Raw genomic sequence first — 18,427 nt, forward strand, 5'->3', positions numbered from 1 at the left:
CAACAAAAGTGAGTACACCCCTAAGTGAAAATGTCCAAATTGGGCCCAATTAGCCATTTTCCCTCCCCTGTGTCATGTGACTTAGTGTTACAAGGTCTCAGGTGTGAATGGGGAGCAGGTGTGTTAAATTTGGTGTCATCGCTCTCACACTCCCTCATACTGGTCACTGGAAGTTCAACATGGCACCTCATGGCAAAGAACTCTCTGAGGATGTGAAAAAAAGTCTTGTTGCTCTACATAAAGATGGCCTAGGCTATAAGAAGATTGCCAAGACCCTGACACTGAGCTGCAGCATGGTGGCCAAGATCATACAGCGGTTTAACAGGACAGGTTCCACTCAGAACAGGCCTCGCCATGGTCGACCAAAGAAGTTGAGTGCACGTGCTCAGCATCATATCCATAGGTTGTCTTTGGGAAATAGACGTATGAGTGCTGCCAGCATTGCTGCAGAGGCTGAAGGGGTTGGGGGTCAGCCTGTCAGTGCTCAGACCATATGCCGCACACTGTATCAAATTGGTCTGCATGGCTGTCATCCCAGAAGGAAGCCTCTTCTAAAGATGATGCACAAGAAAGCCCGCAAACAGTTTGCTGAAGACAAGCAGACTAAGGACATGGATTACTGGAACCATGTCCTGTGGTCTGATGAGACCAAGATAAACTTATTTGGTTCAAATGGTGTCAAGCGTGTGTGGCGGCAACCAGGTGAGGAGTACAAAGACGAGTGTGTCTTGCCTACAGTCAAGCATGGTGGTGGGAGTGTCATGGTCTGGGGCTGCATGAGTAGTGCCGGCACTGGGGAGCTACAGTTCATTGAGGGAACCATGAATGCAAACATGTACTGTGACATACTGAAGCAGAGCATGATCAGTATGCAGTATTCCAGCATGATAACAACCCCAAACACACCTCCAAGATGACCACTGCCTTGCTAAAGAAGCTGAGGGTGAAGGTGATGGACTGGCCAAGCATGTCTCCAGACCTAAACCCTATTGAGCATCTGTGGGGCATCCTCAAATGGAAGGGAGAGGAGCACAAGGTCTCTAACATCCACTAGCTCCGTGATGTCGTCATGGAGGAGTGGAAGAGGACTCCAGTGGCAACCTGTGAAGCTCTGGTGAACTACATGCCCAAGAGGGTTAAGGCAGTGCTGGAAAATAATGGTGGCCACACAAAATATGGACATTTTGGGCCCAATTTGGACATTTTCACTTAGGGGTGTACTCACTTTTGTTGCCAGCGGTTTAGATATTAATGGATGTGTGTTGAGTTATTTTGAGAGGACAGCAAATTTATACTGTTACACAAGCTGTACACTCACTACTTTACATTGTAGCAAAGTGTCATTTCTTCAATGTTGTCAGATGAAAAGATATAATCAAATATTTACAAAAATGTGAGGGGTGTACTCACTTTTGTGAGATACTGTATTTCTGTTTATTTTATTTGTAGTAAATCAGCTTTTTCCTGACATGTTTAGCTTAGGCATTGGTATCCTGCTAGTGCTGGTGTGGTGGTACAGCAGCTGACCCAATGACAAATTTGCTCACACCTCTGATATTTATAATATGCACATCTTAATTTCTTTTCTGTTCAAACAATTTTCTTTATTTGCCTTTCGTTCTTTCCCATATTTTATAATCATCTTATCCCTCAGTATTGACTTTAAAGGCTTTATGCTGGTCTCAGATCAGGTCCCACTGGCTCTGCTGAGGAATGCTATGTGAGTGCCAGGTCTAGTCTGAAAGCATTAACCCTGGCTTTGTGAAGTTTGATTAGGGGACAGTAAATCCCTGGTTTTTGTCTTTCTCCAGCACACTTCTAATGACATAGCCTCAACCTTTTACATTATCCAAGTTTATTTCTACCTCTGTGTTTTTGTTTTTAAATTAAAGAGAGGTAAAATGTATTGTTTTGACTTTGCATGTTTCTTTGTTTCTTCTTTGTTACATAATCAGATTTTTTTTGTCCTTCTCCACTACTACAATGCCTTGACAGAAAGAAATGTGACCAGATTGAAAAAAGTACAAGCAACTTCATGGTGAAGTAAATTCATGTACTTATATTATCTATAAGATTTCTTTAGTTGATAAACAAGATTTGGGACAAGACCCAGCTGAAGTGCATCTAAAGAAGGCGGCTCTGTGGACACTCTGTGAGTCCCACTAAGGATTCCTTAACAGTGGTTATTTGGCATGATTGTATCAATAATGCTAAAGCAATACTGTGATCACAGCATGGAGCTGCAGCTGCTTCAGAGTCGTTACTTATCCCCCAAGACACTGTAGACACTTTGAAGTCTGAACTTGAAAGTTCTGATATGAGAAAGCGGGGAGCCACAGTGCAGTGAAAATCAGTAAACAGTGATTATTTGCCAATTAATGAAGCAGATTTGATTATGACGATCCCTTCAGCCTTAGGCCTTTTATCAATGAATGAACTCATCTCTGACCGTGACTTGCACCTGAACACACACAAGCATTTCCCTTTACTTAAAAAAAGTCTTAAACAGCTAGTGGGATTTTATAGTGGAGGAGAGTAAATGTAAATAAAGTAGATAATGGGCCCACTGACAGAAGGGAGACAAAGCCCAAATAAACTAATCAAACTGTACATGCATTGTGCTCTAATAAGAGTTTATTTGTAGTATCATGTTTTGGGCCTGTTTTGCTGCATCTGGGCCAGGACGACGGATGATAGAACAATGAATTCTGATGTATACCAGTGCATTATAAAGGAAAATGTCAGGACAACTGTCTGTGATCTGTAACTCCAGAGAAAGTAGGGCATGCAGCAACACAACGATTCTAAGCACATAAGTTGCTCTACCAAAGAATGGTTAAAGTTAATGTTTTGGAATGACCAAGTCAAAGTCTTGACCTTAATCCAATAGAAATGTTGTGGCAGGACCTGGAGCAAGCAGTTCATGAGAGGAAACCTACCAACATCCCATAGTTGAAGATACTCTACACTGAGGAACGGGCTAAAATTCCTCCAAGCTGATGTGCAGGACTGATCAACAGTTACTAGAAATGTTTAGTTAAAGTTTTTACTGCACATGGGTGTTTCACATACTTTCGCCACTCACATATATGTAATACTGGATCATTTTGCTTATTAAATAAGTGACCAAGTATAATATTTTTGTTGCATTTATTTAATTGGTTTCTCTTTATCTACTTGAAAAGGTGTAAAAATATGATGATGTTTTAGGCCATATTTATGCAGAAATATAGAAAATTCTAAAGGGTTCACAGACTTTCAAGCACCGCTGTATATAGCATGCTATCACAGAATATTTTCCCTGACCACTATCTCATAAAATTATCCTCTTTTTCAGTGTCTGCTCAGACCCTGAAAGCCAGTTTGGACTCAATGGAGTGTCAGATCCAGAGGCTGGAGAATGACATCCAGAACTTCCCCAAGACAGATGACAAGCAGGATAAGTTTGTGGAAAAAATGTCCATATCCTTACCATGTTTTCTTTTGTCCAATCCTGAAGAGCACAAGACCTTGATGGTGCCTTTTTAGTTAGCTTTTCTCATATTAACATTAACAGCAATTTTTTTTTTTTTTTATAAATATGAGTGTACTTTGGTGCAGGCACACTTAACATTCTAACTCAGTTAGCAGTGCTTTTCCAGTATATTTTACAGAGCTTAAGAATGAGATAAGACTGATTTGTCTTTTTCTGAATATTTTAATCAAAACATGAGACTGGGTGGTTTGGAGTGACTAGCTATTTTAGTCGGTTTTGGTTCTAAATTAAAGACTATTCTTCTCTAGTTCTGACTGTTGTAGGGAAAAGAAGCTGTTTAGATTAAGTTGTTGTATTCTCCACCGACTATGTAGGAGAAACTAGCAGATCAGATCGGAATGGGAAATTTGGCTAATTTAGTATTTCTGATCAACTATTCGTCCAGCGATAAATTGAACTTATTTATTAATTAATTTATTTTTTAATTATGCATTAGATATGACCTCCATGGCCACCGGCAATAATATCCTAAATATAGTGAAACATTATTTTAAGAGCATTGAAGCAAGATCCGCAATTCAAAGCAGTAGACTTTGTAAACAATAAGACATGTATCTTTAAGAACAGATGAGACTTTATTAAACTATTCTACATAAACACACACACACACACACACACAAACTGGGGTGATGATGGCTTCTCGACAGAGTGAATGAAGTTCCGAGTTTATAGCACTGTATGTTATTTCACAGACCATGACCTGAACAACCCATCAACTTATTAAGATTACCTTTGCTTCGTTTAGAGGGGCTTTAAACATATTATTATACACCAGTTTAGCTAGAGTTTGGAGGTACTGCACTTGCCTGTTGAGGGGATTTCCTCATTACATTGTGGTGTTGAGGGGATTCCCGCAATGGTTATTCGTCAGTTGTCAGGTCGGAATTTGAGTGGCGTGTCAGAAGACCAATTGGAATGATGAATGGAATGGAGTCTCGTAGGTGAAAGGTTTGAAGAGTTGGCAGTGGCCCTGAGGAGACGTGATGAGGCTCTCTGCAGACTCTGTTTGCGATATTTGCTGTCTCCCGCCTGTTTCCATCCAGTTGGCCTTTTACCTATAAAATGGTGCACAATTACTTATGCATTAAAAAGTGCCATTTTCTCAGTGTGCGTGCTCTCTCTCTCTCTCTCTCTCTCTCTCTCTCTCATACACACACACACAAACAAGTGCGCGTACCATGGAGATATAAACAAACCATCATCACATGCCATATTATAAAGTATATTTCTTAATGAAATACTTCATATTTGTTTGAATGCAAACAGATATATTTTTTATAATGTTACAGTTGGACTTTTTGTAGCAGAAAACAACACTCAGTACGTCATTTCTTATTTATCATTATATAACTTGTTGAAACATCTCAGTAATAAATATAACAGGATAGTAAGAACTGAACTGTCACTTCATTTATCAAAGTTCTTCCACCACGAAAAAAAAGTGGGCTTGTCTTAGGCATGAAACTCGAGCTTTGTCCCACTACTGTATTATTGCATTATATTTCACATTATTTAATTCATACTAAAACAGCTTGATGGTGCTGTTCAAAAAACACAAAAAAACTTTCTGCCTTCCTTTCTGGGTACACATAAAATAAGAAAAGTTAGTTTCTGTGCTTCATAACAGTTTGTGTTGTGGCAACATTTATGTGATTCTTCGTCTCAGTGGTCAAAGACAGTAGGCCGATCAGCTGAATAGTGGGTTGCGCCACTTAGTGTGCAGGCGTAAAATGCATTCTCAGTCAGCGCTACCTATGGTGCAGGCATGAATTAGCTGAAAGCGATCAATCGTTTTGTGTTCGGTGTGAAAGCGCAGCTCATCTGCGATTTGCGTCACGCACAGTGTGAAAGGACCTTAATGGTTCCAGCCCACAAAGAGGTGGCCTTTTCGAATGACTTGGGGATAGTTCAGTCTTCCCTCCCAACTAATTTGCATAATACCTCTTGGATCCATGCTTACTCTTACTTTCGTGTTAATTTGGACTTTACCCTTATAAATGGAATTATGCAGTGAGTTATTAAAATCTGTAGTTTGTTAGCATTCTGGAAATGTTACCACTAACACACAGATACCAAATATGACAGTTGTATATAATGACTAACTTGCCGGATATATTGGGCTAAATACAAGATAATAAAAGCCTAATAGCTACATTTAGGTTTCATATATGGGTAATATGGTTTACAAAGCTTAACAGTCAGCATGCTAAGGACATTAGTAAACATATACATTAATAAAACATAAGGATTACAGTTTTGGATTATGGACATGGGTATGTCAGTGTGCAGGTAATGATGATAATCAATTTGTGAGATATGTAGTATGAATACAGATAAACAACAGCATGATTGCAAATTTTGAGTTATAAACCTTGTATAAAAGCATGATACGTTAAAACAGTCTTCATGCCACAGAAATTAACTGTCTCTGTCCTCTGTTCTGTGGCTTGGTGCAGAGACAGAGCAGGCCTGTTAAGTTTCACAATCAGACCCCCCCTTCCCTTCTCTCTGTTTTACGCCGTGAGGTTTGATGGTGAACACCGTTCATGGTGAGCTAGCCTTTTGTCTGGACATTCCTGGTTCTTTGTTTAATTTTGCATTAAGAAGGCACATAGTTAATCTAGGTTGTAGTAGGTGAGATAAAGAAATCAGGTCAGAAAAAAGGTGTTCTCAGAGTCTCTGTCTTTTATGATGTGAGCTCAGCATAGCGTCTAGTGATTCTACGCTTTTGTCCAGGATAGGGTTTGTTTCTCAACCTGCTTATGGCATTCTGGGGGTGATTTATGGTTTTACTGCAACATCCTGCCAGATGGCCACTCTGGCAAAGACTGTTAGTGTTTATGCAATTGTTTGTTCATCCACACCCAGACTAGCTTGTACCAGTCTTGACAGGATCTTTGAATTATGGTTTGAGTGGTCGAGGGCTGTTTAAGTGGAATGTGGCTCAATTTTTATCTCTTCCTGTTACCATCTTCTCTGCCTTGTTCAACCTGAGATCCTAAACTATGGTTTATCATTTTTATTAGTTGAAAGAAAGAATCTTCAATCTCGTTTTCTCTTTGCTTATGAGCTTGAAGTGAATCTTCATGATAGGTTATATTCCATAAGAATCTGCATCTGCACTAAATAATAATCTGCAGTATGTGAAAGAAATGGTTAGAGTAATGAACACAAAGCTCCTGCACAGACTGGGGCCCATCCAAAGTAGAATTTTACCATGAACCGAGTGTTAGTATTGATTACTCTAGCTCTGGGATAATTTGAACTTGAGTAAGGGGAAATGGAAAACAACAGATATGTTGTGGCAGTGTCTGGACTTGGAGATCTGTGGAGGATTTTAAAAGCCAAGTGAACCCGAGAAGTGAACTCGCACTGTCTCACCCAATCTGTCACTAGAGGCAGCACAGAGAGTACACAGAAACACAGCCATGCATGTCAATTGGATGATATGAGTGGGCAAACTGAGGGAGGATTAAAGGTTTCCATTCTACTTGTATGCACCATCCAACTTTTTAAAAATCCCCCATTCATAATGTAACTCAGCTAAAGGAGACTGAGGACTGTTCCATTTGGCTATGCTGGAGACAGTGAGTTAGATTAGATGAGGAAGTGATTGAGTTTCTGGAAGGGACACATGAGGGCACATTTGCCAGAGCAACAAGCTTCTTACTCTTTTGGAGGTCTAATCTGAACATCATACTACAGAAATCACCATATATTTATAAGTTAAATAATTGTATCTGATTTGTATGTAAATGTAATGTAAGACGCAGTGTAATGTAAGACAGTGCTACAGGGAGACAGGAAGACTTGAAGTCTTGAAGACATGATCAAGAACTTGCAAATGGCTTGGTGGAAGAGTGGGGTAACATCTCACAGCAAGAACTGACTAATCTGGCGCAGTCCATGAGGATGAGATTCACTGTAGTACTTAAAGCAGCTGGTGGCCACATCAGATACTGACTGTTACTTTTGATATTGACGAAACCTTTGTTAAGGGACTTATTCTGTTCATCAAATGTCTGTGATACTTGTTCAGTTTATGTCTCAGTTGTTGAATGTTTTTATGATGATACAAATATTTACACATGTTAAAGTTTGCTGGAAATAAAAGACACACACACACACACACACACACACACACATACATATATATATGGAGGGAGGGAGGGGGGGGAGGGGGGAGGGAGAGAGGTGGGGGAGGGAGAGGGGGTATTTTAGTTATCAAACACTGTCTGATAATGAGTGGACGTGCATTCCTAAACGCGCGCGCCCACACACGCACCCACACACTCCCACACGCATGCACACAGACACGTGCGCACACACACACACGCATGCACACAGATATGCGCGCACACACACACACACACACACACACACCTTATACTCTGAATGCAAGCATTAGTTTAAATTCATTGATATGGTGGCATACCAAAAAAAATTATTAAAAGCATGAACATGTGAATAATTATTAGTGACATTAGGCTACATTTAGCTGACAGGATACGGGCTGAATGGCGATGCATGGTGGCGCGTTAGCATCGTTTTCAAGTAACTGTCTATTGGAAACATTACATGGAGCATAACGTTAGCTGGTTTCACGGCCACAATGCCAGCTGCCTCAAACAAACATAATATAGGACCATCTTTCAGGTTTTTCGCCAAATTCCAGGTGTTTCCTCGCTTTGTTTGAAATGAACGATAGCATCGGTTGCACACCGGAAACCAATACTAGCTTTCCTCTCTTTTCCTCTCAACGAGTCGGGGCGGAGCTAAACTTGTTAAACTAAGCTAATCTTTTGTAGTTTTTCCCATGTGCTTGTAGGCGTTCTTCTTCTTCACCACTTGTGGCCCGACTAAAACACTTTATTTGCTGCCCCCATCAGGTCCGGAAGAATTGCAACTCGGTACTTTTGTTACAATCGGTACCAGCGAAAATGTAGAAAAACAAGTACCATCACGTTTTAAGAATGTTGGTACCGACTTGGTACAGAAGTATCAGTTCTCGTGACATCCCTAATATATATATACACACACACACAGACATTGGCACCCTTGGTAAATATGAGTAAAGAAGGCTATGAAAATTTTTATTTATTGTTTAACCTTTTGATCCTTTGTTAAAAAAATTCACAAAAATACTTTGCTCTCATAGATAGCAAACAATTGCAAACACAACACAGGTCTATCCAAAAAAAAAAAATCTTAAATATTTTAAATATATGACACAATTATTGACACTCTTATGAATTCATATGAGAAAAATATATTTAAAATATATTCCCATTGATATTTGACCTTTTCTTTATACACTTGAGTGACTAGGAACAGGAAATTGTTCAACCATGACTTCCTGTTTCACAGGTATATAAATATGAGGTAACATATAGGCCAAATTCCCTTAGTCATTCATTACAATGGGTAAAATCAATTAATATATCTGTGGCTATACGAATATAGCAAAAGCATTGAAAATGCCCATTTCCACCATCAGGGCAATAATTAAAAAATTCCAGTAAACTGGAAATGTTATGAAGCAACCTGGAAGAGGACGTGTGTCTATATTGTCTTAACACACTGTGAAGAGGATGGTTGGAGTGGCCAAAAAATCTCCAAGGATCACAGCTGGAGAATTGCAGAAGTTAGTTTTGTCTTGGGGTCAGAAAGTCTCAAAAACTACAATCCAGTGTCATCTACAGCACCACAAGTTGTTTGGAAGGGTTTCAAGAAAAAAGCTTCTACTCTCATCCAAAACCAAACTCAAGCATCTTCAGTTTGCCAGACACTACTGGAACTTCAAATGGGATCGGGTTTTATGGTCAGATGAAACCAGAGTAGAGCTTTTTGGCAATAAACTCTAGATATACACAGAGAGATAGCCATATGGAAAAGTACCTCATGCCCACAGTTACATATGGTGGTGGCTCTTTAATGTTTTGGGGCTATTTTTCTGCCAGAGGACCTGGACATTTTGACAGAAAGCTTAAAATGGGTTGGATCTTCCAGCGGGACAATGATCCAAAACATACATAAAAATCAACACAAAAATGGTTTACTGACCTCAGAATCAAGGTCCAACCATGGCCATCCCAGTCCCCTGACATGAAACCCATAGAAAACCTGTGGGGTGAACTGAATAGGAGAGTCCACCAGCATGGACCTTGAAATTTGAAGAATCTTGATTGATTCTGTATGAAGGAATGGTCTCAGATCCATTGCCGCGTATTCCCCATATTCTCCGACCTGATCAGGCATTATAGGAGAAGACTCAGAGATGTTATCTTGGAAAAGGGATGCAGCACAGAGTATTGACTAAAAGGGTGCCAATTATTGATGCACACCTATATGTAACAAAGATCCTTTTTTAGATAAACCTGTGTTTTGTTTGCAATTATGTGATATCCATGAGACCAGAGTATTTTTGTGAATTTTTTTTAACAAAAGATCAAAAGGTTAAACAATAAAGACAGCTTTTGACATCCTTCTTTGCTCATATTTGCCAAGGGTGCCAATATTAGTGGAGGGCACTGTAAGCCTTAAGCTCCATTTTCAATTGCTCCAGAGGTGGTCCTTCATAAGGACATGTCAAATATGGCACAATCATGGGTCAACCCATTAGCATTTCATGCAGTGCTAGATTTGTGTTTCTGTTAGTATGCATGCAATAACTCATTAATGCAAGAGGCAAAGGATCAACCCACTTATGTTTAGTGCTAGCACAAGTCTTGTTGAGTTTAGCCTTAAGTGTACCATTTACCCTTTCCACCATTTCCTGTGATTGAGGCTGATAAACACATGCTAGCCTTTGTTTTATTCTTAATTGTTGCAGTACTGTCTTCACGGTTTTCTGAACAAATGTTGAACCGTTGTCAGAACTGATCTGAGATGGTATATCAAATCTAGGGATTACTTCTCTTGTCAAAAGTTTAATTACCTGTAGCTTGGTCTGCTGATGGAATCGCTTCAATCCACCTGCTGAATCTGTCTGTTATCACCAGCATATATCTTTTACCTTGTACTTGCGTTATCATATCCACATATTCTGTTACCAGGTGCTTGAATGGTCCTTCTGGTACTAGCATGTGGCCTATTGGTGCTGAGGTTCCTTTTCTAAGATTGTTTTGAGCACAAACTTCACATTCAGTTAAAAACTAATCTACCATCGCCTGTAAACGGGAGACCCTGCTGTTTAATTGTTTTTATTATGTCCCCCACTTGCGCAGTGGTATTCCAAAATCAGAACAATGAGAAGTGGGGTGGGTGCCATTATAAACCCTTCATGAGAATGCCAGATGCCATTTATGTCTCTTGTGGCTCCTCAGTGTTGCCATCCTGAGTGTTCATGTTGAATTTGAGCAATGTCATCTAGTTGAACTTAAGGTTGAGTAAGAAACATTGGTGATAACACTGCTACCTGACAACCTGAGGCTTTTTATTTTTCCAAATCTGCAGCATTGTTACCCTTAATGAACGAGTCATTAACTTTTTTGTATGCTTGACACTCGCTGAACGCTTCAGATGCATCATTGCAGAGATTAACTGGCCAATTTGTTCAGCATGCTGTATGGGAATCCCATCACTTTTTCTAAAGCCTCTTTGTTTCGACAAAAGTAGGTGACACACTCCATGAGCATAAGCAGAATCACTGTATATATTAGCAGTTCTACCCTTAGCCAATTGACATGCAGTACTGGGATCTTTTAATTCAGCCAGTTGGGCAGAGCACAGTTGCTCACAATGTTGTGAAACAACAGACAAAATCTTCCCTGTCTTTCCTGACTACAGAGTATCCTGCATGACTACCTAAGTGATCCTTAAAACATGAGTCATCTACAAACACCTGCATCTGGAATGGGTGTGGACTCAAGGTCTGGGCAAAGTCGAGTAAATGTCTGCTACACAGTCATACCCATTTCCTTCGTTGTCCAAAGGAACCATGGCAACTGGATTTACTGTGGTACAATGTTTGATAGTAATGTCAGGGTAAGTGAAGAGAGACATGTAGGCTAAATTTCCAGCCTGGGTCAGAATGAATCTTCCTTGTTCTAGAAGTTCCACTACCTTGTGAAGAGTGTAAGTGATAACTGGGTAGCCCATAGTTATAGTGCATGCTTTTTCATACACATAATACAGGGCAACAAGTCCTTGTTGGTAGCACAGATGGGCTGTTTTTTTCATACCACTGCATGTTTCCGACATTAATACTGCTGAAGCAAATCCATGTACTCTATTAGCCACATACAAATAAAGTGGTTTTGTGTAATCTGGAGTAGCCAATGTTCAGTACCTTGATAGAATCTTTGACATTGTTCTAGTGATGAGGAACCAATCAGTAAATCATCTGCATATTGTAACAGGGTACTGTCTAATAAAAGATCTTCCAAATCAGCCTTAAGAACATGATTGAACACTTGGCGAATGTTTGAAGCCTTGTGGCAACTGTCACATCACAGCAAACCAGTGACTACATTTCCCCTACTGCACGGCTCCATTTTCTTATGTCACTAAGGACATTGCTCTGCCTTCCTGCTCTGCTGAGGATGTCGTTACGCCTTCCTGCTCCGCTGAGGACGTCGCCCTGCCTTCCTGCTCCGCTGAGGACATCGCTCCGCCTTCTGGCTCGGCTGAGGAAGTCGCTCCACAGTCAAGAAAGGCCCACAAGATGGCCCACCAAGTTAAGCCCCCATCTAAAGCTGACGACACAACTTCCAAAGCCTGGATCTCGCCTAATGACCCCGGCAAACCAGCCCCAGCCTCATGCCTGCTCCTTGGCTCCTTGAGAAACCTGCTTCTTTATGTCCACATAAACAGCATAATCCTGGAGGATCAGGATTGGGTCTGCCTCTTTCTCTCTGTCCTCCATGTGGTGGCTTTCTTGTCCGACCTATGTTGTTTGGTTGCTGAGTGTAGACATTGATGACAGGAATGGGAGACTCCTGTGAACCTGGAGGAGCACCTGGTGGGTTTGGTTGAATAGCAGGTAGGGGAGGTACATTTAAAGGAGCCATCAATATCTCCTCTTTGTCTTTATCTTTAACAGGAGCTTGAGTCTTTTTCTTGCTTCTATTTGTTATCTCTTCAGTTTGCAGTTGTGCCAGCTTTCTCTGTAATTTTCATTTTTGGTTCCTTATTTTTTGTTGCTTCTTTCTATACTGTTCAACTGCTTGAGTCACATGGTCACAAAACTCCTTATGTCTGACCACATCTTCCAGCTTGCCCTTTACAGCTTGTGGCATAGCGTCCACTATTGCTTCTCTGAACAATGTGGTCATCACAGGATCTCTTTCTGGGTCCTTTTCTGTTTCCCATTTCCATCTCTTTAATTGTCTTTGAACATAAGCAGTTGGATTTTCTGTTTCCCCCAAATACTCTCCCTTCTGAGACCTGGGGTATTAATTTCTTAATGCTTGCTTAAAGTTTGGGTGGTACTGATCAAAAGCAGTTCCATCTCTTGCTGGAGTACTCACAGCCCCTCTCAAGTAGGCGGCTGTGAGGATCTCTTCTATTTTAGTTCCTTTAGTGCTTTAATGTCTCCTATTGCAAGCAGCCTGCCCATTTGCTCTTCTTCAAACACCTTGATCTACTTCTCAGCCCCCTCATGGATATCAGGAGGGCGAGCAATCAGCCCATCGAGATCCTATGTGGCCCAGGGCACATACTGGGTCTGTGCACTCACTAAAATAGGGAATACTTTCACCAGTTTTATTGGTTCTTTTAAGCTTTTTCTTGGTCTAAATTGCTTCTCTCCCTTTCTCCATGTCCAAGTGGGAAACAGAGTCAGTTCTTCTGGTCTGAGTACTGCCCACAATTGGAGTTGTTTCTTTTTCTTCAATGTTCTCAAGATACAGTTCTCCCATAATTCACTTATGCTCTCTCTCTCTCTCTCTCTCTCTCTCTCTCTCTCGTAGTCTATACTCTCTTTCTATTGGTTGTCCCCTCTCTGCTGTTTTTTTGTTGCCTTATTGATCTTTCTGCTTTCCCTATTCATCTTTCTGTTGCTTCTAACTTCTGAAGTGATTTCTCTACTTCCCTCATACATTTTTTCCAATTCTGCTAACTCCTTATCTACCCATCGCTTAGCTATTTCTAACCTGTCCTCCTCCTCTTTTTCGCCCTCCTCTGTTTCCTCTTCATTTTCATAATCTGTTTCTCTTTCATCTTTAAAGCCACTTTCACCTTCACTTAGTCTTTCCCAGCTTCTCAACTTCCTTCTTGTCAACCCATTAAGTGCTGTATCCAGGTGTGTATACAGATGCAATCATAATTATTCAACCCCTAGTGCAAATCAGGTTTATTGTCAAAATTTACAGACAAATGACAATGAACAAGTCAAACAAAAGCAATTGAAATAATTCAACACAGCAAATGTGGTTTCCCCAAATTCAACTGAAAATGCAACTTATAATGACTTCTCCAGTTTCAAAATTATTCAAACCCTTCATGGCAAGCATCTTTGGTACTTAGTAGAGCACCTTTTTCCTGTTATGACCTGGTGCAAATGAAATGCTAACCACTGGCAGTGTTCCTAAGGAATCTTAGCCCATTCCTCATGAGCTATGGCCTCCAGTTCAGTAATATTCTTGGGTTTGCATGCTGCAACTGCCTTCATCAAATCCCACCATAGATTTTGTATGGGGTTCAAGTCAGATGACTGTGATGGCACTGTAGAACCTTCCAGGACTTCTTCGACGACCAAGCCTTAGTGGAATTTGAGGTATGCTTTGGATCATTGTCCTGATGGAAGTTCCAATGATGCCCAAGCTTCAGCTTCCACACAGATGGCATGATTTTTTCTCCTAGGATTTCTTGATGCTTCAATGAATCCACCTTGCCTTCCACTGCAGGTTTCCAGTGCCAGAGAATGCAAAGCGGCCACAGAGCATGACCGAGCCACCACCATGCTTGACTGTGGACAGAGTGTTCTTTCTTCATTCATCTTCCTTCAGACATACCTCTGATCCATCTTGCAAAAAAGTACCAGGTTTGTTTTATCGCTGCACAGAATCCCAAAACTTCCATGGCTTATTTATATGATTTTGACTTTCCTTTTGCTTTTGGGTCAGTGGTGGTGTATGTCTTGGAGTTCTGGCATGGAAACCTTCTGCGTTTAGTAAGCGCCATACTGTGCTCAGTGAAACCTCAGTGCCTATTGCCACCAAGTCTTGCTGCAGGTCTTTTTCTCGAGGTTTTTTCACAACCTGCCTTCTCAGAAATACCTTTTTCTGCCCTATCCAGGTATTTCATATATTTTCTGCAGCCAAGCCATTAGCCAGTTCAGGTATTTCATGTGTTTCAGCTCTAGCACACCTGGTGCAACTAATGAAGCCCTTGATTAGCTGCATCAGGAGTGCTTGAGACAACACCTACTTTGCATATTTGTGCTGTTGTGAGGGGTTCTATTCAGGTTAAAAAAATTAAGCTGAAGAATGGTAAAATATATATATATATACACACACACACACACACATACATACATACATACATACATACATACATACATACATACATACATACATACATACATACATACATACATACATATATATATATATATATATATATATATATATATATATATATATATATATATATATATATGTATATATATTTTAACCTTAGCGGTTCCAAAGCTTTACACTGGTTCTCATTCACCCATTCACACACACACTCACGGTAGCAGAGCTGCCATGCAAGGCACTAACTTGCCATCGGGAGCAACTTGGGGTTCAGTGTCTTGCCCAAGGACACTTCGGTATGTGGAGTCATCTGGGCCGGGAATCAAACCGCCAACCCGATTAGTGGACAACCTGCTCTATCACCTGAGCCACAGCCACCCCAAAGTCATTATAAGTTGCATTTTCAGTTGAATTTGGGGAAACCACTTGAAGCATTCATTGTGTTGAACTATTTCAATTGATTTTGTTTGATTTGTTCATTGCAAACAGCTGAAAGTCTGTAAATTTTGACAATAAATATGATTTTGCAATGGGGGTTGAATAATTTTGATTGCAACTGTAGGTGTCTATATGTCTTTTCCCCGACTCCTTACCTTGTCCTTTATTCCTTGTTCCTTCTGGACGTCCTCTTCCTTCTTTATCCCCAAATAATCCTTCCTTTTCTATGATTTCCACATCCCCTGAAACCTGCACTTTTCCTGCTATAATTGGGAACTGACCCCTGGGCTGCACATATGGATGCGGTCTAGCTAATATTTGCTCCATCTTTTCTTTTTATCTTCCTTTTTCAATATTTTCCTTACCTGTTTCATGCTTTTGCATGAATCATTTCAACACGTCCTGATCCTTTTCTTTTTATTACAGTGTCTACATGGCATGAAAGATAAATCCCAAAGCCTAATAAGCAAAAGGATGTAATATTCAGTTTAGGGGATGAAAGTCCTGGCGGCATACTTCTGTTAGTCTACTCCCTGCTAATAATTTTGTCTGTGTTACCCACATACATCCGTATTTGTTATCTGTATTTCTGATTGGGTTGTTGTTTCCTATCACACACCTAGGGTGTATTTTGTTTCCAACCCATTGGGTCTTCAATAGGTCTAAGTGAATTCCCTCATCTGTATACTGCATATTGGTTCATAAATTACTTAATTTGGGGGATACAAATGTACTGCATACAATGGCATATACAATATTCAGTTTAAGGAGTAAAAATATAAGCGACTCACTCTCTTCACCATATTTCTCCCTACCAATTTATGTTGTGTTACTCTCACCCACCCATGCCAGTTATCTGTATTTCAGACTGCCCTAATACAAGATACTACACACAAAGGATGGTTCCTAAATGCTTCTCCTACTGGGCTTTCACACAACATTTAGTATAAGGTACAATATTCAGAATCTCACCTATTATTGGAAGAGTAAAGAGAGGTCCAAATGGTTGTCCACTCCAATATACTACATATAGGTTCATGGACTGCTCAGTAAAGATTGTGTCTCCCTATTTGGGTCACAATTATGTCAGTTTGGAGAATGTCTGAATAGTTTTCACAACCAGTTGTTTTTATAAACAATAAGCCTTTGATGCCACACAATGGTGGCAGTTAGGTAAATGCCTGAAATATCTGTAAAAACTTCTTGGATGGGCTCTAGTTTTGAGGATGCACATGGCAACAGCACTCTTCTCAATCATATAAGAACCCCCTGCTTCATATTCATGTACATGCAAGCATATAAGCACACCTTTTTTTACACACACACTCTTTTTCCAATACAAGGGCCGTGAGTCATACATTCACAATGTCTCCAGAACAAATTTTTGGAGCTCATCACTCACACTTTGTCTCCTTATTTATGGAGCTCATATACATCTACAATAAAAGATAGAGATGTCTCCCAATGTAGGGCTCCAGGCAAAAGCAAGGATTGTCATCAACCAGCCACACACAGGAGCTCCTCACAAGATTTCTGACCAGGGAGTCAGAAGAATAGTCAGAAGAATAGCCCAAGAGCCAAGGACCACTCGGAAAGAGATCCAGAAACACTTGGAGGCAGCAGGGGCCATCATCACAGAGAAAACAAAATTCAATGCGCTCCACTGCTCATGCTCACCCTGCAAGACTCCATTACTAAAGAAAAGGCATGTCGAAGCTCGTTTAAAGTTTGCTACAACTCATTTGGACAAGCCTATGAAATACTGGGACAGTGTAGTCTGGTCAGACGAGAGCAAAATTGAAATTTTTGGCTGTCATACTGCACATTACCCTTAAAACACTATACCAACAGTGAAGTTTGGAGGTGGAAGCATCATGGTGTGGGGCTGTTTTTCATCGCATGGTACTAGCAGATTTCATATAATTGAAGGAATGATGAATGGAGCCCTTTACCGGGAGATTCTTGAGAAGAATCTGCTGCCATCCACCAGGATGATGATGATAAGTGGGTGGACGATCCAAACGATCCAAAGAATACAGCAAAGGAAACTCTCAATTGGTTTCAGAGAAAAAAAATAAGGCATTAGAATTGACCAGTTATTAACCCGACTTGAATCCAATTGAACAAGGTTTGAAGACAATATATTTAGAAGAATGGGCCAAAATCACACCTGAATACTGCGGCCCATTAATTTATTCATACAGGAAGCGTCTTGAAGCTGTCATTACAAACAGAGGCTTCTCCACAAAGAACTAAATAAATTTCAGTTAATGTGTTCAATACTTTTTTCCTGTCATTCCACTTTATTACACATAAATTCATTTATGGACTTTAATGTTTGGATTTCTTTATATGTGTTGATTTCTTGAGTTAATACCAAAGTCTGATGAAAATTTCATGTGAATAACCTCATTGGAAATATATTTACTGAAAAAAATGTTGACGGGTTCAATACTTATTTCCCCTCATTGTATTTCTACAATGAAGAGATAACATTTTATGTGGTCATCCATCACTGCAGTTTAATATGTGTCTGTACTCATTCTGCAGTCAGACATGCCAGGTTTGCTCCTTGGTTGAGAGTGCGATATTTTTAAGGTAATTGAGAGAATCACATAAACAGACACAATAGCCTGTACTTTGTATCAGTTTGTGAACTCAACAGTTTTTGTTGTATGCTGCTTCAAGTTTTATAATTCTGAGGGCATACATGCTGCAAATGAATACCACATTCTGTATTTTAAACACAAGTACCCTGCACCTAAATCTGCTTAATAAATTTGAGGCCCAGCCATTTTCTGTTGAACTGCACAATTGTCTGAAATTGTGGGGGTTATTTTCCTCAAAAGAAATGTGTAGGTTCCCCTCAAAGGAGATGTGTGGGTTTTGTTTTTGCAATTGTTATGGAGTTTGATGCTGCCATTGGAGAATTAGAGTTGGATCTTGAATCCTTTTTATAGACATATTGTGTTACTAGAGCAAGACTAGATAAGCA

General features: G+C 40.1%; 1 protein-coding gene across 3 annotated transcripts in view; it reads left to right on the forward strand.

Moving 5' to 3' along the window:
* Nucleotides 1-18,427, forward strand: part of diaph2 (diaphanous-related formin 2) — a 380,814-nt gene that overhangs the window by 268,973 nt on the left and 93,414 nt on the right. For all 3 annotated transcript variants that reach the window (XM_053630382.1, XM_053630381.1, XM_053630383.1), the window contains one exon: nucleotides 3,338-3,461. In XM_053630382.1, coding sequence (XP_053486357.1) covers nucleotides 3,338-3,461 — 124 coding nt within the window. The remainder of the gene's footprint in view (nucleotides 1-3,337; nucleotides 3,462-18,427) is intronic.

Source organism: Ictalurus furcatus, chromosome 8, assembly GCF_023375685.1.
Source record: "Ictalurus furcatus strain D&B chromosome 8, Billie_1.0, whole genome shotgun sequence".
Lineage (NCBI taxonomy): Eukaryota > Metazoa > Chordata > Actinopteri > Siluriformes > Ictaluridae > Ictalurus > Ictalurus furcatus.